Raw genomic sequence first — 26,718 nt, 5'->3', positions numbered from 1 at the left:
CATATTATAAGAAAGCATATGAAGAAGCAGTTTTTCTAAAATAAACTACCTTTGGATTTTAATCTCAAATAACAAACTACGTGTAAGTCTATATAAAATCAAAACAGCATAAAATATACAAAGGATTAGAATGTATGACAAAATAGTAGTGTAAATAGTTTATTTGCTCAAATGGCATGAAAAGACCAGAAAAGTAACATGAATTGCTTTTATAAAACATTTCTAATATTGCTAAGAAGCAGGGCCATTAATGGACAAACAGAAGAATATGCCGAAATTATTGTCTATGTGTCCACTAGGAAATGAACAGTTTGCTTCGTGTGATAAAGGGTCCAAATATTTGTCTGATATGATCGAATTCAAGACAACAATCTTGGCATGTTCTTTTTAAACTACACATTTATGAATGTGACAGCAAGTGGCAGTTTAAAAGGGATCTGTAAATAGGCATACTACTGTGAAATGCGGTAACTGACTTTTAAACTGTCCTTGTAGTTAAATATATATATATATATACATATATATGTATATATATATATATATATATATATATATATATTTAAAAAACAAACTATAAGTTAAAGTAACATTCAGATTGTGTAGCATAGGCTGATGCATTTTAAAACAATATTTACAGTATTACCTAGAGGCTTAGGTAGGAATTAAAGAGAAGTGTAAAAACCATAAAAAACTGCACCAATCTTATAGCAAAATATCTGTACATTTTAAAGATCATATAACTACACACCCATGAAAAAGGGGACCTTCACCAAGGGGTTCACATGAACACAAATTTGGTGGTTAAATACTATACAATAATTTTTACAATTAATATACTGAAATACCAACAAGGTAAGCCAGAAGCATAATATGCATTATGAAAAGTACAAATTTAGCTTCAGTCCAGTCTTTGACTTTGGAATGGATCGAAAATGCCTTGCCAGTGAGGAAGTAAAATAAGTGACTTAGTTAACCATTTAACCCTATCACATATAATTTAAACTTAATCTCAATGTTAATTTAATTGGAATTCCCCACAAGTGAGAAGTACACAAAGCAATTCAGCCCTGATAACATAATGTCAACTGTATCAGTATAATTTACAAAGGAAAAAAGAAAGAAAAGGACCCTTCGATTGTCAGAAGAGAATAAGGCCAGGTTCCCAACATGACATTAAACATGTAATTTTGAATGCTTACTGATAGAGCTTGTGGTAAAATCTCCCTGACTAACAAGGCGCCAATTTCTATTTTAGGGATTTACCCATAATGGTCCTCAAAAATCAGAATACTGAGACATGGATTTTAGTGCTAATTAATAAAACATTTGCGTTATTAAAAGCTGACTCTAGCTTAAGAACACATTTCTGCAAATAAGTCTTACTCAATGTCTTATGTCACCTTGCATAAGTGAACACCTTTGTGCATGGTACCCTTGCACAGAAACAAGAATTAGATGACTTGGAGTGGCACTGCAGTTACATCCTGTTTGTACTTTGCTGGAACTTAATGATAGGAAGATAGAGTTGTGCACCATCTTCCATCTCTTTATTTCAAGTCCCTTGTTATAAGTTGGTGAATACGGCTGGAACACAGTTTCTTAGAAGACCTCTCAGCAAAGGAATCCCATAGCATACATATCCTTGTTCTTTACAGATTACCAGGAAACCAGGGTGGGCCATAAGGGACAATCACAATGGCAAATAATGAATTTAATATGAAGTTAACATACTGATGTAAAAAAGATTTAAGTCAAATCCTATTGCTTTGATTAATCTGAGCAAGTTACTTCCAATTTTAGGCACTTGTTAACAGGGGTTAAAAGGAGAACCCATCATTTTAATTCCTGTGTGTTTACTAAATCAGCCCTTGAGAGTATTCCATCTGTATTGAAGGCTGGAATGGCAGTTTCACGTACACCCTCTCATGAAGGCAGTCTCGGGTCACATTGTTATTTCGGCACCATTAACAGAACGTAAGTTCTGATCATCGAAGCGCCGCCTCACACTTCGTCTCACCGCATCGGCTCTTCGATATGGTTGGTTTCTAAGATCTGTAGAGAGGAAAATGCCAATGAAAGGAGAGCAACCAGGTGTATCTTAGCAAGACAGAGGCTAGTTGGCAGCCAATCAAAGCAGCTTGTGTAGAGTCAACTAACAGGCCCTTCAAACCCATCGAGCATCCAACCAAAGGTGTACATCTTCCTTCAGCATTTACAACTAAAATAAGGTGTAATGCTGGTAGGATTCTGAGACATAGATCATTTCTTTCACTCTTAGTAGCTTGGCTAGTTCAAATATTTTGAAATGTTTCTCCAGTTGGAGTCTACTGTGCTCAGTCTTCAAAAATGATTACAATGAACTTTTACTGCAAAATTCACAAAGCAAACTGTCTTGTCTATAGTTTTAACAAGGACAAGGCAGGAAGGAACTGCAGAACAATTGTTTATACTGCTTTAGACACTTCAGATTTTTTTGTGAATTAGAAATAATACCTCCTCCTGCCACCTATTCTGTTTGTACTCCAGTTTATTCCTGATGCAAGGCAGAATGTTTGACATTTTAAAGGCTGTGAATGAGTAAGTCAAACCAGTGCAGTGCATTCTGGGTGAAGGCAGCATTGTTTTAGTGAGATGAAATGGAGTAACAGGAATTTTAGGTAAGCACTCTTAGCATGAAAGTCTAGCCAGCATTTAGGCTTTTGGTACAAGCAGCCCTGTTCTCTTGGACTTGTTAACTCACAGCTCTCCTAAACTGTGGCCCATCTAGTCCATCTCAGACAAAGCATAGTTACAGTTAAGCTGATCTTTCCAAAGCCCTGCGGTTTAGGGGTCCTTAGATCAATTATTTATAAAATTCCCTCATCTTTGGAAATCTATGGATCAACTTCCCTAGCTTGCCACTGTGTTCATCCAGATAAAACTGGAGTTAACTTAATAACATAAAGACAAAAAGAGGAGTAAGAGAAGCAGAAACAACCAGCAATTCTTCTGCCAAGTCATCATAAAATAAAGGCCAGTGGAGAAAGCCACACATGAGTCATATGAGGCACAAAGACTGGTCAGACCCTCACCAGTATTATTACCCTTAACCATGAATACGTAACTACTGAACTGCATAGAGGAAAGAGGAGGCTAAGTAAAAAGTGATGCTTGCCAGCTCTGTGTATCCTCCACCACCGGTGTGCTAGAAGAAATCCTTACCCTCGAGTGAACATTTGGAAACTTAGTGATATTATTCTTCTTTAAGGCTAAACAGAAAACAAAAACACAAAATGATGGTTAAGTAAAAATGGGATGAGAACAGAAAGCAACTCAACTTAGTGCTTAACAATGGCGGGCATGTTAGCTAACAGGGCGTTGGCTTTACTACAGATCGTGTTAAGTTAAACTGGGAAGGACGAGCATCTTCCCACCCAGCCCTGATCACCCAGGTTCAAGCTGCTTTGAAGATTGGCTCCAGAAAGACAGACAGTCCAACAACAAAGAGCAGAGCAGATGAAATTTTCGGCCAGTTAATGAGCACTGGTGGGTAAGAACACTGCAGAGCAAGCAGGAAATGACGGATCCTTTGATTGGAAGACAAGCACACCTAGCAAATAGAATAGTTGTGCCACAAGACACCCAGTTCCATGTCAATCTCAGCACAGGAGACACTCAGTGGCTATTGACAATTGGTAGCATGTTCTTTGTTTCTTTTTTAAGCAACTATTCATAGACATATTCGCTTCTTTTTTTAACATAAATACTAAGCCCAGGAAACTATTTGAACAAATCTTATACCTTCCCTCTATGTTTTTAAATTTTATGAAAAATGCAATCTTTCAATGGCAAGTAGGTAAACGATCTGTATTTCTTCTGCCACTGTCCTGCCAAACAGATCACCAGAAAGCACTGTGGTTTGACATGGAATAGAGTTGCCAGTGAGGGGGTTTAAGAAAGATGGGGAGCTCTTTATTTTCTTGTACTTCCTGCCTTGTATCTCTGCTCCTAATATGGAACTGCTGACAGCTAAAATGGGGCATGACAATGACTAGAGGTCACTTGACGAGGGCTTGCTTGGCTATGGCCAGTGTTTTCAAGGTTTCTTCAGGGTTCCAGCATAAAGCTCATTGAGTTCCAGCACACTTAGGACTGACTAGATGAGACTTGAGAAAGGCCGACTTGCACAGGTCTTTAGTGCAGCTTTAAAGCCTCTCTCGTTTTCATAGAGTATAGACCATCTGTGATGTTTATTGGCGAGACCAGTATGCACCATGGTTCAGGTGAGGAAGTCAGTCCGAGAACAGTCACCTGAACTGCTTCTTTTTGTTCACCACTTGCTTACAGGGACCCAATCTTAGTTGCCAGTCTTGGTGACAGGCACAATAATCTGCAGGATCATTTCATTGTCCCCTGCCCCTTTCAATCATTTTCTTACTGTGTTAACGCAGAGAAGGGTTGTGAAGGAAGATGTTCTCAGTAAACATTCAGTAGACACTGCTCCTAGTAGTCAACGTTTGTTGTCATTTCCATTCAAAAATGTGAGTCCCCAAGCCTCTTACTGTTTACTCTGAGAATGTCTAAAAGTAGTCCTATTAACTGTCTCCCACATCCATATTGTTGCAGGAATGTGGTGCATACGAACACACATACATACATGTACAGTCATAACATGCAGTACAAAGACAACAGAAATGGAAGATGGAGACATTCCATGCTAGCACAGTGGCTGGGCCTCAGAAATGGAGGGTGTACATAATGGGTGGGGGAGGAGGGTATAAGAGATTTAAAAAAACAAACTTTTAATAGTGACCTTTCAACAGTATCAGGTGACAAAGAGCAATAGTTTAGTAATGGTATTCTTCAGTGAGAACAGGTTCGCAGAAAAACCGAGAGCCACGCTTGGCGGTGCGAGCAGTAAAGGGCACAGTCTTCAGCACTGCATTGAGAATAACAACCAGACAACAAACGGGTAAAAAGCCAGCATCTATTGCATTAGTACATAGTGTAAGAGGAAGGGTCAAAAAGCCAGCATCTATTGCATTAGTACATAGTGTAAGAGGAAGGGTAAGAGAGAAGGCAATCTGTATTTCAGTTCATTAAAGTCAGAAGAAAGGCTGCGGATTCCAAGTTGGGGAGCAGGAGGTGAAACGTTCTGAGGGAAAACTATTGTGAATTACAAGCAAATATCTACATTATTCATTTTATAGGATGTCGGGTATGGAGAACGATTTCATTCTTTTGTCTTTAAGGCAGGAGCTGAAATGCACTCTAGTCAAAGATGACCTGAACCTCTGATCTTTCTTCTCCAACATCCTCAGTACAAGGATTCCACTAATGCCTGCCTATGTCTTTTGAGTTCTTCTTAACATGTGAAGTTGGATGCTTGCCTAGTCTCACATTGATCTTGGTTGGCACTTAGGGTTTTACCTTCATAGGACATGCACAATAGAACTTCCCTGTGCAGAGAGGGCAGAGAAATAACTCACAAGTTCTGCACGCCACTGCATAGTGCATGCTGACAGCGTGTGTTCGCTCTCCATGGGGAGAGATGGCCACTTTTACTAGTCACTCGTTTATGCTACTTTAATGACAACCAAGGGATCCTTTATTGACCTTAAAAATCTAACCTACACAGCTACTTAACTTCCCTGTGTTCAGTATGAACAAAAAAAGTCCATGGTTTTAGAACCCTGGCATCTCTATTCACAATTCTGAGTAAACTATAAGAAAATGCAATGACTCAATTATACTTTTGAAAAACTATAATGCAGGAAATAGGAATAGCTACACATTTAATATTAAGGAATGTGTAAAAGGTGCATACGTAAGTATTTACAAACGAGGTTATAGGGAATGCCTGAAAGCCTGGGGATTGGACCCTGAGAGGGTAGAGGCAGAAGCGCATACATTTAACAGAACGGACATCGGCTGCTCACTCTCAAGGTGGGTAAAGAGCAGCTGCACACACTTCACACAGCTGTCTACACTTTAGCAGACTTTTAAACCTTAGTATGCCTTAAAATGCCCTAGGTATCTTAGCTGATAGACAGCACTCATACGGAAAAGACATTGAAAAAAGTCATTTACCAGTAGCCTAAGTTACCACCCTGAGCAGTAAGAGGCAATATGAAACCACAGAGAATTGGTTCAAGCAAAAATATTAAGCTGGTGGGGGGGTGGGGGTGGGGAAGAACCTCAAGCTAGGTCAGCTAATATTGGTCCCCAGTTCTGAGACAGAACCCTAAAGATCCATCCAAACAAAAATATTAACTGTTGGCTCTGTTACTTTGAGGATTTTAAGGAGCATTCCAGAGAAACCTACATTAACTGTTAGTACAGAGAATGGATCCCTTGCATTATTCCTATTAGGCGAGCATGTAAGAGTGGCCACAAGGAGGAAACAGTGAAGTATGACACATCAACCAATGGGAAACTTAATACCTAAAGATCCCCACAGATACACAAGATTGTTCAGTGTGTTGGACAGCAAACAATATCAGAAGGTACTTCTAACCCTAGTTTACAGTCTTGCTGTATATACAGTTCTGATCTCATTAACCTAACTAAAGTTTTACAACTGCTACAAAAAGAAAGTGCAGTATCTGTATGTAGGTAGCCCCGCTCCAATGAGGCAGTGTGATATACAGACCACAAAGACGGAACGCCCTTTACCTGTGATAATGTCCTCAATGGCACCATCCTTTCCCTCGTACACATGTCTGTTATCTTTAACTTGTCGCCTTCTTAATTCCGCAATTAACTCTTGCTGCTGCCTTTTTGATTTATGGGAAGGAGACTAAGGAGAGAAGCAGAGACTGAGACACCAGTACCCCTGTCTGGACTTTCAAAGAAAACTCAGTGTTTGAACAGCCATAGCCAACAATACAGACACTACCATCCCAACATAATACTTACATGCCAAAACTTCAGGAAGCTTCTGGAAAGGCAACAGAAACTCTAAGCTATGAACATACAAAACCCAGCTGGGCAGCAATGTAAAGGGTGTGTGTGTGTGTGTGTGTGTGTGTGTGTGTGTGTGTGTGTGTGTGTGTGGTGTGTGGTGTGTGTATGATGTGTGTGTGTGGTGTGTGGTGTGTGTGTGTGTGTGTGTGTGTGTGTGTGTGTGTGTGTGTGTGAGAGAGAGAGAGAGAGAGAGAGAGAGAGAGAGAGAGAAAGAGTACCTTCCTTTGTGAGAAGAGCCTTTTATTGACCTGGAGTTCACTAAGTACTATAGTCTGGTTAGCAAACCATTTGTCTTTACCTCCACAACGTTGGCTCATAAGCATCCAGCAGTAATGGGTGCTGGGTATGAAACTCAGGTACCCATGCATGCAAGGCAGGTTTTTATTAACCGAGCTCTCTCCTCTGTCTGATGGGATCTGTGGCCACAGAGATAGCTGATAATGATCACAAGCTTCCCAAGCCTTGCAGCAAAACCCTGCGAGTCTTCATGATCTTTACTCATAATGTAGTCCTTCAGAAAATGCTTCCTTCCAACCCTCCCTAGCAAAGACTATTGGTGAAGGTAAGTGCCCTTGGATACCATGGAGCCCTTCCCGGTTCAAGGCCCTGTCATCAGATAATCTTATATGGATTCTCTGAATATACACCTAGATGCTGTAAACTTAGCAAGGCCTTACAAGCACTCCCTTTCACTCTAGAAGTTGTTAAACAACATAATAAAGGCAGTGGTGAGGAACTTGTACAACTTAGCTTCATACTGCTTTCTACCTGAGCATCAATCACTCAAGCCCGTCTGAGAAGCAGAAGCATCTCACCTTTGGATCCTGCTGCTCCATCAAGGCTTCTTGCTCTAACAGTTTCTCCATAAGAGCTTGTTCCTGCTTTTTCCTCAGCTCATTTTCCTCTTCTGCTTGCTGGGAAATGCAATTTTAAAATAAAGAAAATTGCATAAGTGGAGAAAATGATGGTTAAGATTTCTTCAAGCCGTTATTGTTTGAAAAATTCACAGTGGTTTGGGAGCTGAAGTAAAAGGGCAAAGATCCCTTCATAACCACAGTCCGCACATCTTCAGACTGATGCTGAGCTACAGCCCAACTAGAACTTCACTGATGGTCCTTAACCTCCTCAAACAGCTTCTGAGCCCCACCCCTCGGACCACTGTTTTCAGTTATTTTCAAGTGAGCCTGGACTACTTCCAGAATCTCCCTACCTAATATCAGCTTTTCTGAAAGCTTTTGCTAAAGAAAACCTTCATTTCTTTGGATGAGTCAGACTGACTGACCTGATAACTTGGCAAAAAGAAAGCAAATAAACTGAGCTCTTGGGTACTCTCTTGAACTCATCCCTGCCCAAAAGACTTCTGTTGAGCTATAAACTGATAGAAAGGCTGGCTTAGGGATTGAGAATAATTTACAAGTTCGAGTTTGTCAACAGGGTTTGTATTTTGATGTCTATTTCTCTTTTAAAACACTCCTTATTTGTTGGCTATAATACATGCATATATGTGTCTGCTACTTTTGTTATATGTTGCCTTTTGGCTCTTAGGAGGGAAAAACTGTATTCCCAATAGCACTTAATTTCCCATAACGCACTATGATCAACACCAGGCCAGAAAGAGCATTGTTCAAGAGAAAGACTTTATAATATCACCATGCAACCTCACCAGCGAAGCCACGTGATCACAAGGCACACTTGTAGACAAACTTGAGCACAGCATCCCAAAGATCACTGAAAAGATCCCAACTGAAACCTCAGGCTAAATCTTAGCATTTTCCAGGTTATTTCATAATCTTTACATACGATTTCTCTTCTGACCTTAGGCTTGGAAATTTTCATGTAAAGAAATGTGACTATAGTACCTCAAAGGAAGCTTCTGGGACATCTCTGCAGCTCATTAGCATGATTAGTGGCCCAAGGAACTACAGAATATCAGTTGACAGCAGCTGGAGGCAATAAATTCCTCAGCATCCCATCCCTGTGCATCCTGAGGCTTTCCCTAAGCTCTCAGCTTATGATCCGACACTGAATAAAGACAGTAACTATTTTAATCTGAGTAGCAGGCCCAGAGGTGAATCTTCAAAGCCAGTAACCTGTTTATTCTACAAAAATGCTTCTCCTTATACTTCCCATGGTTTTTTCTCAAAAGTTTCACAAGCTGATAAAATCCTTTCCTCTACCAGTATGACCAGTGTTAAAAAGAGAAAACACCAGGTTTTCTCAATGTCTGTGAATGCCTTGTTCATGAGTTGAATCAAATATAAATTTAAAATATTCAGAAAAATGCACCTTTAGTAAACAGGAACAACAATTCTCATTTCCTAACTTATAACTTACAACTTATTTCCTAGATTACAAAGTCTTCCTGAATTAAAAATTATAACTATTTGCAGAATAGGCATAGAGTAAATTGAATGATTCCATACCCCATCAGGTAATAATTTTTAATACTTATTCCCTAGTTGCTGGAACCGCTTGGGAAGTATCTTAGTCACTCTCCTATTGCTGTAGACACCTTGACCAAGGCAAATATTAGAAAAGAAAGCATTTTATTGGGGGCTTGCTTACAGTTTCAGAGAGAGGTTTAGTCAAACTTCCTCATGGTGAGGAACATAGAGACAAACATCACAGCACTACCCAAGACTAGATCTTGATCCACAGACAGACTGAGCCTAGTGTGGGCTTTCGAAACCTCAAAGAGGGCTGGAGAGATGGCTCAGTGGTTAAAAGCACTGACTACTCTTCCAGAGGTCCTGAGTTCAAATCCCAGCAACCACATGGTGGCTCACAACCATCTGTAATGGGATCCAATGCCCTCTTCTGTGTGTATGAAGACAGATACAGTGTACCCACATAAAACAAGTAAGTAAACCTAAGGAAGGAGGGAGGGAGGGGAGGAAGGAAGGAAGAAAGGAAGGAAGGAAGGAAGGAAGGAAGGAAGGAAGGAAGGAAGGAAGGAATGAATCTCAAAGTCCATTCCCAGTGACTCACTTCCTCCAACAAGACTCTACCTCCTAATTCTTTCCTGACAGATCATCAGCTGGTGACCAAGCATGCAAATATATGAGCCTATGGGGCCAATCTTATTCAAACCAACATAGCATTAGGAGACGTGGCCTTGTTGGAGGAGGTGTGTCACTGGACTTGGAGGTTTTGAAAGACTATTCTACCACCATGAACTCTAAAATAGTAAAAGCAATTAAACTCTTACTTTTGGAAGCTGCCTTGGTCATGGTGTTTTTATCACAGCAATAGAAAAGAAACCAATACATGTATGAGTATGTGATACAACCAATCTAGAGACTTAAAATATACAGGAAGATGTGCAAGTGCTAGGTAAGTAAGCAGAGCATCATTTTATGTGAGGGAACCGAATATCCTCAGAATCATATCACCAAACCTCTGAAACCAAACTCCACAAGTACTAAAAGGCCACAACACTTCCTAGGTGCTAAATGTTTCTAAAAGTCTTCTTTGTCATCCTTTCCCAAGAGGGACCATCTTTGAAGACAATTTTTCTTTCAGTCATGTGCTTTTTCAACATCAAGGATCATGTTCCAGGACAGGTCCAGATTGAAAAAGAAAAGGCTGCTGTTTTGTACAGAACCATCCTTCATGCCCTAATACCAAACATTAAGTCTAAGAAGTCTCACAGCTCAGTCACGTCCTCTGCCCAATAACAGGACAACAGTGGTAAGGGAGCACCTCCCATGCAGAAAGCAGGGAGAGGCAGTGGCATTGGGTTTCTTATTGAAGGCATGATTTCCTGGGGGAACATGAACCATCATGGCCTTAAAAGCTCTCAGCCTTAGCAGAGGCAGAGAATGATCACCCAGACCCTCTGCTGAAGGCCAAGGAGACCTCTGCAGAGTTAAGTCAGAAACACTTCTTGGGGAGGGCAGCTATTGGGAAAGTAGAGAAGAAGGCTGTCAGGTGCCCTCGTACTAACCTTGTAGGCTTTCACAAATCGAACAAAGACAGGGAAGAACACTGAGGGTGGAGTTGTCTTGGGATTTTCACCAAAGTACTTCACCACGTCATCAAAGGCATCCTGGAAAGAAGCAAGTCTTTCTTGAATCTCATTAGTTCCATTACTAGGACTGGATACACTTGGCCAGATAACTAAAACAAAGAAGCTTGCCCTGTGCCCCACAGGATTCACCACATCACCTCTAATATCTCACCAAGTGCACACACAACACACAATGAGCTATTTCTTCCATGAGTTTCCTAAGGCCAAGCTACAACTCCTTAAACCACAGCATCAAGAAGGATCGTGATGGCAACTATAGCTCTAAATCCAAACTCACACTCCTTACACTATGCCCATGGAAAAGGACAGTCTCCTCTGTGTTCCACCACAACCCCAAACCAGCCGCTGTCACTGTCTAGCTCAGCTCCCCAGTTTGTCACCTCCCACTCTTTGATGATGTGCACTGCACTTGGTTCTAGGTTTGCTGGACCTCAGCAGAGGTCCCTGAGAGGTAGGGGAGGATGAGGTCTTGGATGGACAGAAACTTTAAACTCCAAGGATATTGCTTTGGGAGCCTGGGCCTGGTGTATCATAAAACTGAATACGAAACAATGCTAGAAGAATTTAGGGAAGGGAAGGGGTGGGGAGGACTTCTACAAAAAAAGCACAAAAGCAGACCCCACCCCCCAGAAAGAGCACTTTCAAGGACAACATGAGGAAAATTAAACATTAGCAACATAAGAAACTGACGCACTACCATTAGAAAAATGCAACTTTCTGAGCACAGAGCCTGGGCCTCAGATGGCCCGAGGGGCAGACTTCTGGGCTACCTGAGCAATCTTAGCATCATCCTGAAGTTTCCTCAGCTTGCCCTCATTGTGAAGGATGAACTCCTTTAGCAGCGTGTTGTGGTCATGCATGCTGTACTCTCTCTTCGTTAAATCCATTCCCCTCTGCAGCTCCTTGACATCCAGCAGAACATTCTCGAGGGAAACTGCAGGAGAGATCGCGACATGTCAGGAAACTCCTGAGAGGAAGGCCAGTTGCTGATGCCCATTTTCAGAACTGTGTAATGCTTACTTAGCACCCTTACGGCTGGTTCCCACCTGCACTCACAGGGAGCCTTTATTTATGCCACTACCAGATACAGTGCACACTTTGCCAAGGAGGAAAAGCGACATAAAGAATTCCCGTGGCCTGACAGGAGTCACAAAATTCAGGGATAGTCACATAGTGACAAGGGCCTGGGAAAACAATCCCAGCCTCTACAAGGTTCCACCCCAATCCAGCCTATTGGTTTAGTTGTAGGTTCAAACAGACCAACATTTTTTTCTAGCCTACTTACTCTGGATGCTTCTGCATTCCTCTAACTGTCCAGGAGAGGGCAGATTTTACCTCCTGGGCTGTAATTGTGTAGAACACTAAGACTCAAGGCAACCTTGAATAGGTTTTTTTTTTTTTTTTTTTTAAATAAACCATTTCTTGATTCAAAGAATTTGGTATAAACCTTGCAGTAATGCCACAACCCAGAGTGGACACACTCCTCAACTTTTATGAGCCACTTTCCCCAGAGAAGTTGGTCCCATTTTGATTTTTCTGTTACTCAGCTCTGTACAGGGATGGATTATGAATCAACATGGTGTGTCCTCTCCTAGACCTGCACTATTATATTTCCAGTGCTTCCCCCAGTTCTGACCCCATAATACTTCTGACAGAGAGAAGTGCAGAGAAAGTACTCAAAACCGTCTGCCGATGAGCAAAGGAGCCCTCCTGCCTGACTACATTAAGGGCACGTGGCAGTCTGGACACCAGTCCAGCCAGCAAGCACATCAGTTTATTTTTCTCACAGGCTTTTGTCAAAGAAAAATTTTCTCACCAAACGACCTATGCTACTACTTAGTAATGTAGACCCTTGCTATTTAGTTTTCTTAGTTGGAATTATACTTAGGAACCTTAATTTGGGTAAAGGAAAACCATCCCATTCTGCTAGCTGCATAAGTGACCCCTTGCCTGTCTGTAACCACAAAACCATTTCTACCTGACTCTACACCGTCTACTCTAGCCATGTTATAATTTCACTCATTCGTTCGTTTTTATTTAACCCCATCATCCAGTTCACATACGTCAGAGTAAATTATGTCATTAGATAAAAGCCATTGTACCCTTAAGAACAGTATAGATTGCAATGGGCCTATATATCAGTTTAAGAAAATTGGACAAATCTATGAAAATGTAGTAGAGTGTACTCTACTACAGAATGCTGAAGCAAAGGTTATTTCACTTGGCTAAAAAAGCCACACTCACTAGATAGACTCAATAGGTCTGGGGTTGCTTCAAGAATCTACTAATAGTTCAATTTCAGATTACAATTTGAAAGTAACAGCCTATCACTAACTTGAGGATAAATTTGCAAACTGTTCTTATTTTGACCCAGATATTCTTCTGAGAAAAGCGTACATTAGCCACCATATAACGTTGAGAAGTCTTGGAGTCTAGTTCTGATTTTATCACTTCCTCCAGGTCATTACTGACTTGGCCTTGTACAGAATATAACCTCCACAATCTTGTCTATAATATGGGCTTCACAGTACCCTGTGCAACCCACTTGTCACATACAATTTAAATAAGAAAATGTTAACTGCCAAAGCAAAGTAGCAGCCAAAAAATGCTGGGAGTTTATATAGGATTCCTGCAGGTGCCACATCTGAGCAAGTGGAATGCCATGAAATCAATCTAAGGCATTTTGCTCAGGATTGAATCATCAAATCTTCTCCATTAGCAAGGGAACAGGTTGATGGATGAGCTATGGGAAGGTCGCATCTCAAAGACATGGATCTTTACAGAGAAGAAGACACTGACAGAAGTCATTACTACAGGCCTGCATTTAACTGCTCAGGGGACCATCAGGACACATTCCAGCCCAGGAGGACTGACTCTCTGATCGCGCCTTTTGCAGTGGATGCTAAAAAGTATTACATACCTATGACACCCCAAGTCAACACTAACACCCCAAGTCAACATTAAACACAGCTGAAATCCAGTACCTGCTGCAGCTTTTTCCACGTAATGAAGCTCGTTATAAAACAGAGTGACCTGTTGATATTTTTCTTTTACCACATTTGATATATAGTGCAACAGTGTTTGCTTTCGGTCTGTTGACTTTGTATCTAAGAGCTAAAAAACAAAAGGGGACATGGGTTAGGTACAAGAGCAAAGGTTCCAGTTCCCAGAGGATTCAATGTGCTTTGTAGAGAACCAGCCCCCTGGTGCTTTAACAGCCTGAGAGTGTCCTGATACAATGTATTAAATGCCGGAGTAGACTCGGAGCTAGGAATGCTTCAGATCCTCAGCATTCTCCCTCTCCCTACATCTGCTTCCCACCTTCCTCCCTAGCTCAAAAGTGAAAAGACTCCCAGTGTTGGTTCTTTCAACACAAAGAACAGAGACAGAAGGCAGAGCCAGCAGGTGTCCATGGCTCCATGTTCTCCCTTAGTCCCCAACTGATGATCCTGATAGCTGCCTTTCTCTATGTGTGAAGGTATTCTGAATCTGTGAACTTTACAAACCTGAGTCAGAAAATATTAGGAAACTAGCCGATCTCTGTACTGACTTTCTCTTGTGAATTTGAAACATAATACCATGAAACAATTACTTGCAAAGCATGGCATATGTACTACATATTATATGTGAACCTGTCTTGATTTAAAAGTTAGGGGTGGTCGTGTTTAGGTTAAATCCACAAATTATACTACTTTATAGAAAGGACTTAACCCATATTAAGCATCTGAGATGTTTAGTATTCTTGAAGATCCTGGGGCAAATCCTACAGAGATACCAATGATCAGGTTACAGGGTGTGTATGTGTGTGTGCGCACTCGTGCGAGTATCATGACACTATCAACTGACTATGCCTTCCCTGTTTTGGAAGCCTCACTAGGCCTGCACAACCTAGACAAGATGAATAAAGGATAACTTTGCAATGGTCTGTACTTGGTCCACGAGGAAAATAGAAATTAAGTATATATGTGTAACTATAGTCTACTTTTTTTTCAAAACAAAATTATCTATGTATCTGAAAAATATAAGACGTTGTTTAAATGGTTCGCTCTATTAGCTGTCTCTTAGTCATTTTCCATCACACTGAAACTTGAGATTGTTGCTCCAAAATGCAGTATTTACAGTTCAGCTTCTTGAGAAAGGACTCCTAGAAATGGGATACTGGGTGAAGGGGTCCTTCCTGTCAAACGGTGTTTCAGAAAATGTATACCAACTCATCCTCCTGCAATAAGAGGACCCTTCTCCAACCCCTCCCCTAATCCCTCCCAGACAAGGATCCCGTATTCCTTCTAGTTCACACACCAGATCTAAACTCTGAAGTTTAAATCCGTAGACTGCTCCTCGTTTGCTGCTATTCATATAGTTCCCAAGGGCCAAGATGATCTGGAAAATCAAGAGAGAGAAGAAGGGTTCATCAGGGCAGCCCCCGGGTGCGGGAAGGCCGACGCCAGGCCGGCTCTCCAGGAACATAACCAGAAGACCGCACTTGCCTCCAGGATTTTCTTGAGCTTCTGCGAGGACTTGATGGAGACCGAAGCCGCAATGATGGCGTGCAGTTGCTGGGTTCCAATTGGAAGAAGGACAGACGGGGGAGACTGTTAGGAAAATGGCAGACCAGCTGGGAACTAAAGCTAACTGTGACCTCGGTAACCCGAGCCTCACATAGTCTCTTCTCAAAAACTGCTCACAGCGACAAGTAACACGGGAAATTGTTCAACTGTAGCCAACCCATAGCCAGTAAGATTTCAAGGTAGGACTAAACAGCCTCTCAGGCATAATCTAGTTCCCTGTGCACCACCTCTAATCATACACAACTCACACTTTTACATCAGTGAAGATGTCCAAGCATGCAAAGAGTGGGAGGCAAGGCACAGGCAGCCATGTAAACTCTCTAGAAGGTGTTTTGGATGGATATTCTGCTGTAAACAGTAACTAATTTTTGGGGGGGTGTGGCATGGGGCAGAACCAAGGACAAGCTGATGTTCTTAACACCCCGAAGTCTCTACAAGATGAACATGGGGGGAGGTGACTGACTGCTCTTTATTTGTAAATCACCACAATCTACTTCGGCATGGGGCCAAAGAAGAAACATCTTCCAGCAATGTCAGTGCCCCGGGCATCCCTGAAGCCTGCTGCTCACTGAAGATGCAGCTTTTTTTTTTTAAAGCTATTTTTAGGAATGAGAGTCACAGTTCTAGTCTTGCCAATGAGAACTGGTTTTTAGTGTGCTCTGTACTCTTGCTATCTGAAACACAGAGGATACTTACGAACACAGAAACCAGTATTCTTTTGGGAGAACAGCTATATTCCTAGATTTGGATTCACAATGTGAAAACCAGAGCTTAATTCCAAATGTCATCTAGAAAGTTCTGGAGAGACTCGTTAAAACCCATATTACGTTGCTTGTCATTCAGAGAGATGTTTAAGAATAAACAGTTCTATCTTTTCATACCCCTCCCCTGCCAGAGCTGGTCAACTCACAGGAGTCAGCATCTGAACACTCTCTGTGAAGTTCCCAATGAAGGCCATGATGGTCATCTTCTGCATGAGCCGCTCAATCTTACTGAACTGCATCATGAAACGGTCCTCATCTGACAAGTTCTCCAAGGGCTTCCTCTCTCGCTCGTAGAGCCGAAGCACTTTGACCTCATTCTCAGTTGGCAAGAACCTCATCAAACATTCGACAAAGTCAACCGGCAGTGTCTTCAAGTCAAACCTGAAACCAGTGTAGCCATGTCAGTGAGCTACCCCCATCCAATCCAGCTCATCTTCCGCTAAGTCAACAGGCCTTGGATTCTGACAGCTGTCCAGCTGTGGTGCTGGTCCCAGCTGAGCACAGTTACCCTAACTGATAGCCCAGACCATGCTTTTTCCGGTGCTTTTGTCTATGGGCTCCCAGGTAGCTATGGCCTTTGGAAATCAAGAGCAGACAGAATTTTAATGCTGGAACACGGGCTGGTCTGCATGTCTAAGGGACTGTGAAGTAGTTCAGTCATAGAGATCGCCACCACACTGTTATAGAACATCTGGTGAATTTTGTAAAAGTTTCTGCTATTAGTTTGCTTTCTCTAGAGACAAACTCAGTCCAATTCCTATTCTGTGTGGATAATGTTGATGTAGGCACATACATTCCTTGAAGGAATATCAAGTCTAGGTAAATGTTTGCTCAATTTGAAACAAGCATTTGTTTAATTCCTATTGTATTCTCTAATCTTTCTTCAGAAAAAAAAAAAAAAAAAGAAATAAACAGAAACTACCCATTCATTAGTACGGCAAACAAAGTATATGAGATTAAAAACAAGACTGTGTAGACATTTCAATACTGAAAATCAGAAAAGATTGCAGAAGACAATATTAGATTATGCCTTTGGCTGAAGACACAAAATCAAAGCAAATGATCTCTTAAGAATTAGGTAAGGTCACCAGTCAAAAACTGTAAAATATCAAATTATAAAAAAGTATTTCCAAAAACATCAATAACGTCACTTTGGCCGCAAGAAGAGTGGAAGATTTTTCTAACAGATAAACGAACCATTACCTCCCGTGTAATTTCTAATTAAATAATTTTTAAAAAGTCTTGTTTAAAATGACCAGGAAGCACTTAGATTAAAGAATTCACATTCCTGCTGTCAGGGACTAAGGGCTGCATCTACCGAGCTTGTGGCTGGCACGGAACTCTGCCACTCCACGGATGCCATCAGAGGTGGATCCAGCAAGGCTGGACATGCTGCCCATCCTCCAGAGAAGGATGCCGTCTGTCCCCTTCCTCACCATCTTCCACTCAGCAATCTCACGTGTGCACTGCTGGAGGCCTCTCCCAGTGCAGACCTTCTGAGCTGACAAAGGACAGGTGGCTATGGTGCTGCCCTGGGCACCTTCGGGTGCAGAGCTTTGGCGTTAACAATTATTTCCAAAGTAGTAAGACAGGAGGACCGTGGAGAGCACTACAGTGGAGGCTCCAACAGTCCCTCCATCTTAGTGCTTAGACTTCTGCCCCACTCCCGGTCTCTGCTGACTGTAACCTACTTTCTTCCTTAAGCTGAGCTCGCTAGGACTGACTTTCCCAGGATGCCGGAAACTTACACATGAATGGCTTTACATATCTCATCGGCAGACTTCCCGGCTTTCCGTAAAGTTATGGCAAGGTTCTTGGCTCGATTTGCTTCTAATAATGTCACTTTACTTGGTCCCTTCTGTGTTATCTTCTGCTTACTTGAAGAAAGATCAATGGCAGGACCTTGGGCCTTAGTTTTGAATATCTCTTCAAACTCGTCCACATTTAAGTCCTAGGGTGGGGAAGGATGGCATTGTCAAATCTGATCACAAGTTAAATTTAAGTCATTGTCCACTAGTAAAACCCTCATCATTCTCTTAAGAAACAGCCTCTCATAATGCTGTTTATCCCTGCATGGCTTGCTGCACCTTTCCTGTTTTTATTAGTGATCTCCTATCTCAGGCAAATGTGAATATTCAGAGAAATACTGATTCTAACAATTCAATTCAATTGCTTTTGATAACTGACTAACACAGACATCTACCTCAGGCTAAATCCATGAAACCAGATAGATAGTCAGTATAGTTACCGATTCCTTAACCAGCAGAGCTCAAAACAGCTATCTATGTTTTTATTCATTAAAGAACATGTTTGTATGAAACATGTATTTGGTGACAAACGCTAAAGATATTAAAAATTATTATTTCAATGTATTAGACATAGCTTTAGAGCCCTGTTATAAAGATCATGACCAATTTAAATTTTTTTGCCCTGTGTAATATGACAGGATTTTTCTTTTTAAAGATTTTATTTATTTATTTATTTAATGTATATAAGTACACTGTTGCTGTCTTTAGACACACCAGAAGAAGGCATCAGATCTCATTACAGATGGCTGTGAGCCAAGTGTTTGCTGGGAATTGAACTCAGGAACCCCGGGAAGAGCAGTCAGTGCTCTTAACCACTGAGGTATCTCTCCAGCCCCCAACTTAATTTTTTCATAGTGCAAGTCTAGTTTTTCCACACTGGAGTACAGAAATATTACATCTTGGTCACTGACGCTTGCTGGCAACAGGACGGCCTCCTTTGCAGCAGAGCATGCACCTCCAGTCTATAAGCAAGGAGACGGTACCTCTAGGATGCGCTCATCATCTATTTCATTGAAGACCGTGCCGTTGATCTGATTGGGCTTCAGGGCAACCCAGTTAAACACTGGCATTCGGAACTTCGTCTTGATTGGCTTCTTAATTTTCACAGCTGAAGGTGTCAGAGATAAGGAAATTAAGGCCTGTCTAAAACCGAGTAACCTCTGGGAACACTGAGACAACAGTCCTTGCAGATGACACTTTAACACTGGAGGAAGATGGCAAGAGGCACCAGGTGGTGCTTAACATCGAGAGCACCTGGACTTGGCCAGAGCCATTCAAGGTCCCCATTTGGTTGTGTGACACTGGAGTATTTATTATAGAAGCTGGCTAGAGGGTAGGGACTGAGTTGATTTGGTTTTACTGAGGCCATTAGACTATTGTTTTCTAAGTCACAGTATGAGACAGCGCTACTAGATAGCCGAGGGGAAACACTGCCCTGAATTCGGATGTCTTGACTCCTGTTCCTAGGAAATATGTATTTATAAATTAGCTTTGTAGGATGGTTTGAGACTGCAGGGAGGAAAGACTGCCTAACCTGCCAGGACTAACACGAGAATGATGATCTTCAGCCAGGAATACGCATTCCTGTGGGTGACTGTGATAAAGAGTCATTTCACAGAGACTAGGAGCATCAGTGGACTATGTCACAGAACCGTGAAGATGACTGAGGGCCTACGCAGAAATCAGTGCTCCTCAGAGTGCCACCATCCCGTCTCCCCCTTTTAAAGGACTTGGCTATCTGTATCTAAACATCATCACTGAGCTTGTTAAATGTACTAACATAGAGAGGCTGGGATCAATATTTATGGGCTAAAGGGACTCAGCATCTCTCATTTTGAGAGAAACTAAAAGGTAACCATTTACCATTTTATATATTATTATATATCATAAAGGCTTTCCAAACCACTTAGCTATATACACCCCTACATAAACGTGTCCAGGGCCCCCATCTGCCTACTGTGAGCTTCACTGTTCACCATTATTCACAGGTAAGGGGAGAGAACGTTACTGCTTTGGAATAGTGCATGACAAAAGACCAGCACCCGAGCTTTTACTGGCCAGCTCCCTGCTTCATACATGTTTACTAAAGAGGGACACAGATAATGCCTCTCGTTCCTCCAGAGTTACAAAGGCCATAGAAAGAGAAGGAATGTCACCAAATAAATCCACACAGAAGCATGCAGCAACACAGAGACACAGCTTTTGCCAAAACAGGCTTTTCTATCACCAAAGGTGGCACCCTCGTAACCCATTATCAACAGTGTTAGATTCCTGGTCACACGTACATTTTGATTACACTACCCAGGAAAACACATCCTCTATAGGCAAAGGCTTTCTCTAATTGACCCTTCATCCAAAGGGCAGGGGGTTGTGGTAAGGTAGATGGTGGGGAAAGTATCTTCTCAACTCAAGTAAGGAAAATATTCTGACTTCAGTAGGGATAAAGTATAACAGACAGCAGGGCCTAGAGGTGTCAAAGACATATACTGTGACCCCAGGACTCAAACTAGAAAAAGCTTTAATGGGTGGTTACTCTACACATTAGGGCCACTGGCAGTGGGAGGGTCCTGGTAAGGTACAGCCAACTGTCCCCCTTTATTCTCCTCATTTCCTTAGAATACAGTCTTTTCTGAGTGGGAAGATTACAACTGCCTATGGAAGAAAGACACATTCCTCTGTCACAGAGAAGGACAGGAACATGGCCTGTGAACCCAGGCCGTGCCTGAAGGAGGATGTACATACTCCGTGGAAACACAGGGGCAAGCCTGGAGTCACAGTCAGCCAACACCCAGACTAGCAGGAGACATAATGTCAAATGTAATGGCTCAAAGTAGGATGGAGTGGAGAGATGTCAAGGCACAGGGTGACCAACAGAACACACAGGAAATACTCAGCACACTTGGTGAGGAGCAACCTACAGAAAAGCTTGATTGGCCCATCTTTTGTGGAAGCAGAAAGAACAGAAAATACAAAATATATAGATACATATTAGATAACAGTTAGAGTCAAGTGGCCCAGCAGTTCAAAACATTCTTAGCATAGAACTTCATGCTTTGTGGACACACTTCAGCAGCACAAAGCCAAAAATCCATTCTCCTGCCTTTGAAGACTCACTTTGTGGTTTTGTTTGTGTTTCTGTATTTCCCCCTCTAGGGCTGAAAGAGAAAACAAAACAAAACAATACTCTAACCTAATGGTCCCATGCAGCCATAGTGAACTGTACTGGGTATTCCATAGGCTGGAAACAAGGTCATAATAACACAGAATCAGCCAAAGTCAAACACTAAGAGGATTCAAGCATAGCTTCTCAAAGCAAAGCAAAGCAAAGGCCACCAACTGCACCGGCATCTACCTGTGAGCATCCTGAGGGCAGCAATAAGCAGCTGATACCATACGTTTAAAACACCCCAACTCAACAAAATCTTTAAAATAAAGTAGAAAATGCCTTCATCCATAGGTGACCTACCTCAGGAAAGAAATTAGACTGTTCCATCTGACTTGAAGATGTCTTATATACATTACTCGAAGATGTGAGTGACTATATCACATTAGTAACATTTTCTTTATGCAATCCAAAGAATTCTTTTTCAACTAGAGATACACTATGGGCACTTCCTCCTGACCCCCTGCTGTGTCCACTCTTGCCCACTGCAGAGATGGATAGATAGCCTGTCACTGTGGGCCTATGGGATAAGGGTCTTTGAGGAGGTAATTGGTATATCACCTCAGTTCTGTCTCTTACCTCTACTGAGATATCCTGATTCTCTCAGGCCTCTGGATTCCAGAGGGAAAAAAAATCATTGAACATCCAGGGAAAATATTTTACAGAAATCAGCTTCAGTTACTCTGCACTGGAAGCCAAACTAAGGACGAATAATAGGGAGATTATAGAGACCTGGGAGAAAAATGTCTAATCCCAAGTTATGAAACATTTAGAACTTTGTGATCTTATAACACGAGCTATATCTTGTAGCTACTGGCAGACCTTTAATGAGCTAGAGAGGACTTCTTCAGTCCCGCCTATGGTACTGTGCAGAAGAGCAATGGAGACATCTCCTTGTGAGGCTCAGGCTCCTGAGCATAGCAGTAATCAGCTGAGTGCGGAGCTCTGCGCCATACGTTTGAAACACCATGGAGTTAACAACGTTAAAAATAAAGTAGCTGCCAAGGCTTAATGCAAAACAAAACAAAAGGTATATTGCCGTCTAGAAGAAAGGCACTTCAGACTTGCAGCCATTTCCCTGCCAATATCTTACTTCGGCTTTAGCCCATGTGAATGCAAGCAGATGCTGAACCACACATTAGCTTTTGCAATGGAGAAAGAAACAACACCAGGTGGGGCATGGTAGACACAGCTCACAGAGAATGCTCATCCAGAGCTACAAGGAAAGCTTGATCAATGACCCAGGTGCACAAGACCATGATGGCATCCACATTCAGTCACCAGGAACAGCCTGGTGACAGCAGATACCCAGAGAGGCTTGCTATTCACATTCAGAATCCAATAGCTCCATGGTGACTCTCCTCCACCTTTCCTCTTCGGGAGCAATAAAAGTTCTAGAAGAAAGTGGTAAACATGGGATGGGAAATCTTGAAGGGTAAAATTAAGCCACAAATTTACCATGAAACTGAAAACACATCTTTCAGTTGATGTTGCTGCTACAGTAGAATCGGAGGTGGGCAAACCTGCTTTAAGAAACTTTTGGATGGCTGAAAGGATTGTAATCACTTGGAGAAATTATCCCTGAGGAGGATGTGGGGAGCAGATAAAGCTGCTGAGGAAACCCTTGGAGGGACTGAGAAGAAATCTTTACAGTAAAGACTATCCTTTAGACTTGGATACTACAGAGACCACCACAGCCTTGGAACTAGAGCAGGGATTCTCAGCCCTCCTAATGCTGTGACCCTTTAATACAGTCCCTCCTGTTGTGGTGACCTGCCAACCATCAAATTTGCTCACTGCTACTTCATGACTATACCTTTTCTAGTTATGAATCACAATGTAAGTATCTACTACGCAGAATATCTGATATGTGGCCCCTATGCAAGGGCTGTCCGACCCCCAAAGGGGTCGTGCGTGACCCACAAGTTGAGAACCACGGAACCAGAGGGCAGCAGCTCACAGTAACTGAGAGAATTCAAGAACAGTGCTACCTAGTGTCGCAGGGACAGTCACCTTAGAGCAAAGCTACCCAGTAACATAAAGTAGCAACTTCAGAGCAGCTAGTGAATTGGTTTCTTTTTTAGTTAGTTAGTCATTGTCAACTAGACACAGGTTAAGAGTGGTATTGGTGGAAGAAGCATCAATTGAGAAAATGCCTCCATTAGATTGACCTGTAAGCAAGATGTAAGGCAATTTACTGACTACTAATTGACATAAGAGGTTCCAGCTCATTTTGAGCTATGCCAGCCCTGGGTCCTTGTATAGGAAAGCAGGCAGAACAAACAACGGAAGCAAGTCAATAGCAGCATTTCTCCTTGGCCTCTGCATCAGTTCCTGCCTTCAGCTTCCTGCCTTGAGATGCTGCCCTAATTTCTCTCCATGATAAACTGTAAGCTAAATTAAACCCTCCCCTCCAAAAGTTGCATTGCGTATGGTGTTTATCACAGCAATAACCAAAAGCAAACTAAGAGTTCTATCCAGCATCACTGGGAAAGCCTCCCGAGAGCAGAGATGCCTGGTGTCACATGGTGGTAGCTCAGAGCAGGAACTCAACAGAACAGCCACTTCAGAGGGAAAATTAATTAGTATCACAGGGATTGTTACCTCCAAGCAGGGTTACTCATGGTTATAGAGAAAGCTACCCAGTATTAAAAGATTCCATCCTCAAAGCAGTCACTCAGTATCATAGGACAACCAGCTCAGAGCAGAGATCTCCAGAGCACAGGTGGTAACCTCATCATAGCGCTACCCACTGTCATGGGGACAGGACCTCAGAACAACTCCAAACTCTGCGACACTCTAATATGGCTCAGTATTAAAGAGTAAAATTTCATTTCCAAGTCTCAAAAATAGTAACTTATTTCACGGCTCTGTAACAATTCTCTTCCTCTCTTCCCCCACCCCCACCTCCCTTTTACTCCCAGTAAGGTAGGGCACACACCCTTACCTCCTGATGAGCAGAACAGGAATTATTTGGAGGCTTTTCAAATCATAAAGAGAGAGAAAGAGAGAGAGAGAGAGAGAGAGAGAGGGAGGGAGGGAGGGAGGGAGGGAGGGAGAGAGAAAGGAAGGAAGGAAGGAAGGAAGGAAGAAAAGAAAAGAAAAGAAAAGAAAAGAAAAGAAAAGAAAAGAAAAGAAAAGAAATGCTGTTGTTCCCCCTGAAGCCTAAAACTACTCTGGCAAATCCTGACACCTAGAAATGCTCAGAAGACATGCCTGCAACCCCGCATCAGGCAATTACTCAGTGACTTGCTCTCTTCCACAGATAACACTACTGACAACTTAAAAGAGAATAACTCAACATTAGCACCTAGTTCAGAGCTTTGGCCTCTGTGGGTAAAGACAGTGGAAATGCTAGATGACAAGGTCAGAAGTGCTAAGAAGAGGGTGACAAATGCCACTCGCAGGACCGTTCCTCTCATGTAGGACAATTTCCCCTTCGCTGGCTACATTAGCAGGAATGTCCTCCTGAGGACAGATGAGAAAACTCCAATTGCTTTAGCTCTCCATACAGAGAGAAATCAGGGTTTCACACACAAGTACCTCCATTTCCTACAGTCTCACCTGCTAATCCTGAGTTGAAAACGACTGTAGGTGAAGAGGTCCCAGGCAGCGGAGGTGCAGAGGGAGGTGGGGGAGGCGGCAGGGGGGGAGCTGGCACAGTCTCAGCTGCAGGACCTGGGAGTGGAGGGGGTGGAGGCGGTGGGGGAGGGGGTGGAGGAGGTGGGGGAGGGGGTGGGGACATGGGTGGCGATGCCGGTCCGTTTTGCGCTAGAGAAAAGAACAAAATGTCATGTGCACATAAAGCATGAGAAAACTGGCCTGGCCAGATGGCTCATGGGGTAACGCTGGTTAGATCCTGGGAACCCACATAGAAGTAGAACCAGAGCTGGCCTTTGGTTCTACAAACATACACTCGACACATATACACTTAACAGAACAAGCAAATACAACTGTTGAATGAAATTAAAAAAAAAAAAATGTATGAGAAAACAAAACACAACACAAGGGTAGCATTCCATTACTGAGAAACCGGGAAATGCTATAACCTAAGTGACATGAAGATTCACGATCTCAAAATACAAACTTCTGCTGCAATCTATGGCATCTCCTGTGTGGAGTGTGTGCACAGAGCGTGTGCACAGGAGCTCAGTGCCTGCGGATGGCAGGGGCGAGGACAGATCCTCTGGAGTTGGCATTAGAGACCACTGTGAGCCTCGCTCTGTGGTGTCTGGAAGAACAGTATATTCCCTTAACCACTAAGCCATTTCTCCAACTCCTCAAAGTGGCCTCTAACTCAGTATAAGGGAAAATGCTTATGAAGGGAACTTTCTGCCCGCCCACCAGGACATCTTACCTGCTTCAGATGTGTCTGATGACAGAGGTAGTGGTGGGGGAGGAGGGACTGAGGGTCCTGAGGAGGTGGCCCCTGGAACTGGTCCCACATAGTTACCCACTGCAAGTTCTGACCCCATGGACAAAGAGCCAGAGGCCACAACAGGCAGTATGGCAATGTCCCCATCCCCTTTCTTCTGAATTTTAATGGTCCCTTGTTTCTCCAGTTCATGAATCTTTTTTTCCAGGGTAGACTGTCTTTGAATGGCTTCTTCCTTTTCTTTAACCATTTTTCTTAAAGTGTGAACTTGGGTATTTGCATCTTTGTAGATTTCCTGCCCAAAAAAAAAAAAAAAAAAAAAAAGCCATGTTCAGGACACTGGCTTCATAGAACATTCCCAGGTAACCCTGGGTAAGCTAACTGAGAGAAACAGGTGGAGAGAGAACACACACTCGGGACACTGTAGGATTCACCCAGAACATAAGGAGTCCCAGTAATGAGCTAATAATGCATACAATTATTTTAGTGCTGAGGAAGTCCTTTCTATCTAATTAGTGGAGTTAACGCCACTTTCCCCATAGGCGAAAGAACAGAACAGAGATGACTTTATCCACAAATTGAATTTGAAACATCCCATGGGTACCCTGGTGGTTCAGCATGCTTTCTTTTACAAATTATAAAATCAAGTGTATCTATAACTCCTAGATACACACTGACCAACAAGAGACAAAGAACCCCTAAATCAGACTTTGAAAGAAACCAGACTACGACTAAAACCTCTGCAAAGGCTGGGTGTGCTAATGCACACCTTTAATTCTGGGACTGTGGAGGCAGAGGCAGGTAAGTTTTGTGAGTTTGAGGCCTAATTGGTCTGTGCAGTGATTTTCAGGCCAGTCAGGGATACATACTGAGACCCTGTCACCAGAAGATATAAGTAAGCAAGCAAATAAACTCTGCAAAGCCTGGAGTGACCTAGTCACGCGTGACCAGAAGCTGGCAGCGTGGCTGATTTCTCTGGCCCTTACGAAAGCTTCTTGATGGAGCTCAGGATGGAGGTGCTGGAATATTTTCCTTTTGGCCATGCATTTAACAAAACAAGCCAAT

The 26,718-nt window shown here is 42.5% G+C and overlaps 1 protein-coding gene across 2 annotated transcripts in view; it reads right to left on the bottom strand.

The window, feature by feature from the left end:
- Positions 1 to 143: 143 nt before the first annotated feature.
- The window catches only part of FMNL2 (formin like 2), a 259,204-nt gene continuing 232,629 nt past the window's right edge, over positions 144 to 26,718 (bottom strand). Inside the window, exons 14-27 of one of the 2 annotated variants that reach the window (XM_080927503.1) lie at positions 25,636 to 25,948; positions 24,843 to 25,049; positions 19,099 to 19,223; positions 18,056 to 18,258; positions 16,454 to 16,688; positions 15,463 to 15,531; positions 15,275 to 15,355; positions 13,960 to 14,089; positions 11,746 to 11,909; positions 10,892 to 10,993; positions 7,761 to 7,859; positions 6,655 to 6,778; positions 3,202 to 3,248; positions 144 to 2,052 (exon numbers count right to left, since the gene is read on the bottom strand). In XM_080927503.1, coding sequence (XP_080783629.1) covers positions 2,014 to 2,052; positions 3,202 to 3,248; positions 6,655 to 6,778; positions 7,761 to 7,859; positions 10,892 to 10,993; positions 11,746 to 11,909; positions 13,960 to 14,089; positions 15,275 to 15,355; positions 15,463 to 15,531; positions 16,454 to 16,688; positions 18,056 to 18,258; positions 19,099 to 19,223; positions 24,843 to 25,049; positions 25,636 to 25,948 — 1,938 coding nt within the window. In that variant the 3' untranslated portion in view covers positions 144 to 2,013. The remainder of the gene's footprint in view (positions 2,053 to 3,201; positions 3,249 to 6,654; positions 6,779 to 7,760; positions 7,860 to 10,891; positions 10,994 to 11,745; positions 11,910 to 13,959; positions 14,090 to 15,274; positions 15,356 to 15,462; positions 15,532 to 16,453; positions 16,689 to 18,055; positions 18,259 to 19,098; positions 19,224 to 24,842; positions 25,050 to 25,635; positions 25,949 to 26,718) is intronic. The other variant, XM_080927502.1, reaches the window with a different exon arrangement.

This window comes from Micromys minutus (genome assembly GCF_963924665.1).
Source record: "Micromys minutus genome assembly, chromosome: 13".
NCBI classification, from domain to species: Eukaryota; Metazoa; Chordata; class Mammalia; order Rodentia; family Muridae; genus Micromys; species Micromys minutus.
Note: the sequence above shows the minus strand (reverse complement) of the source record. Positions and strands in the feature narration are given on the sequence as shown.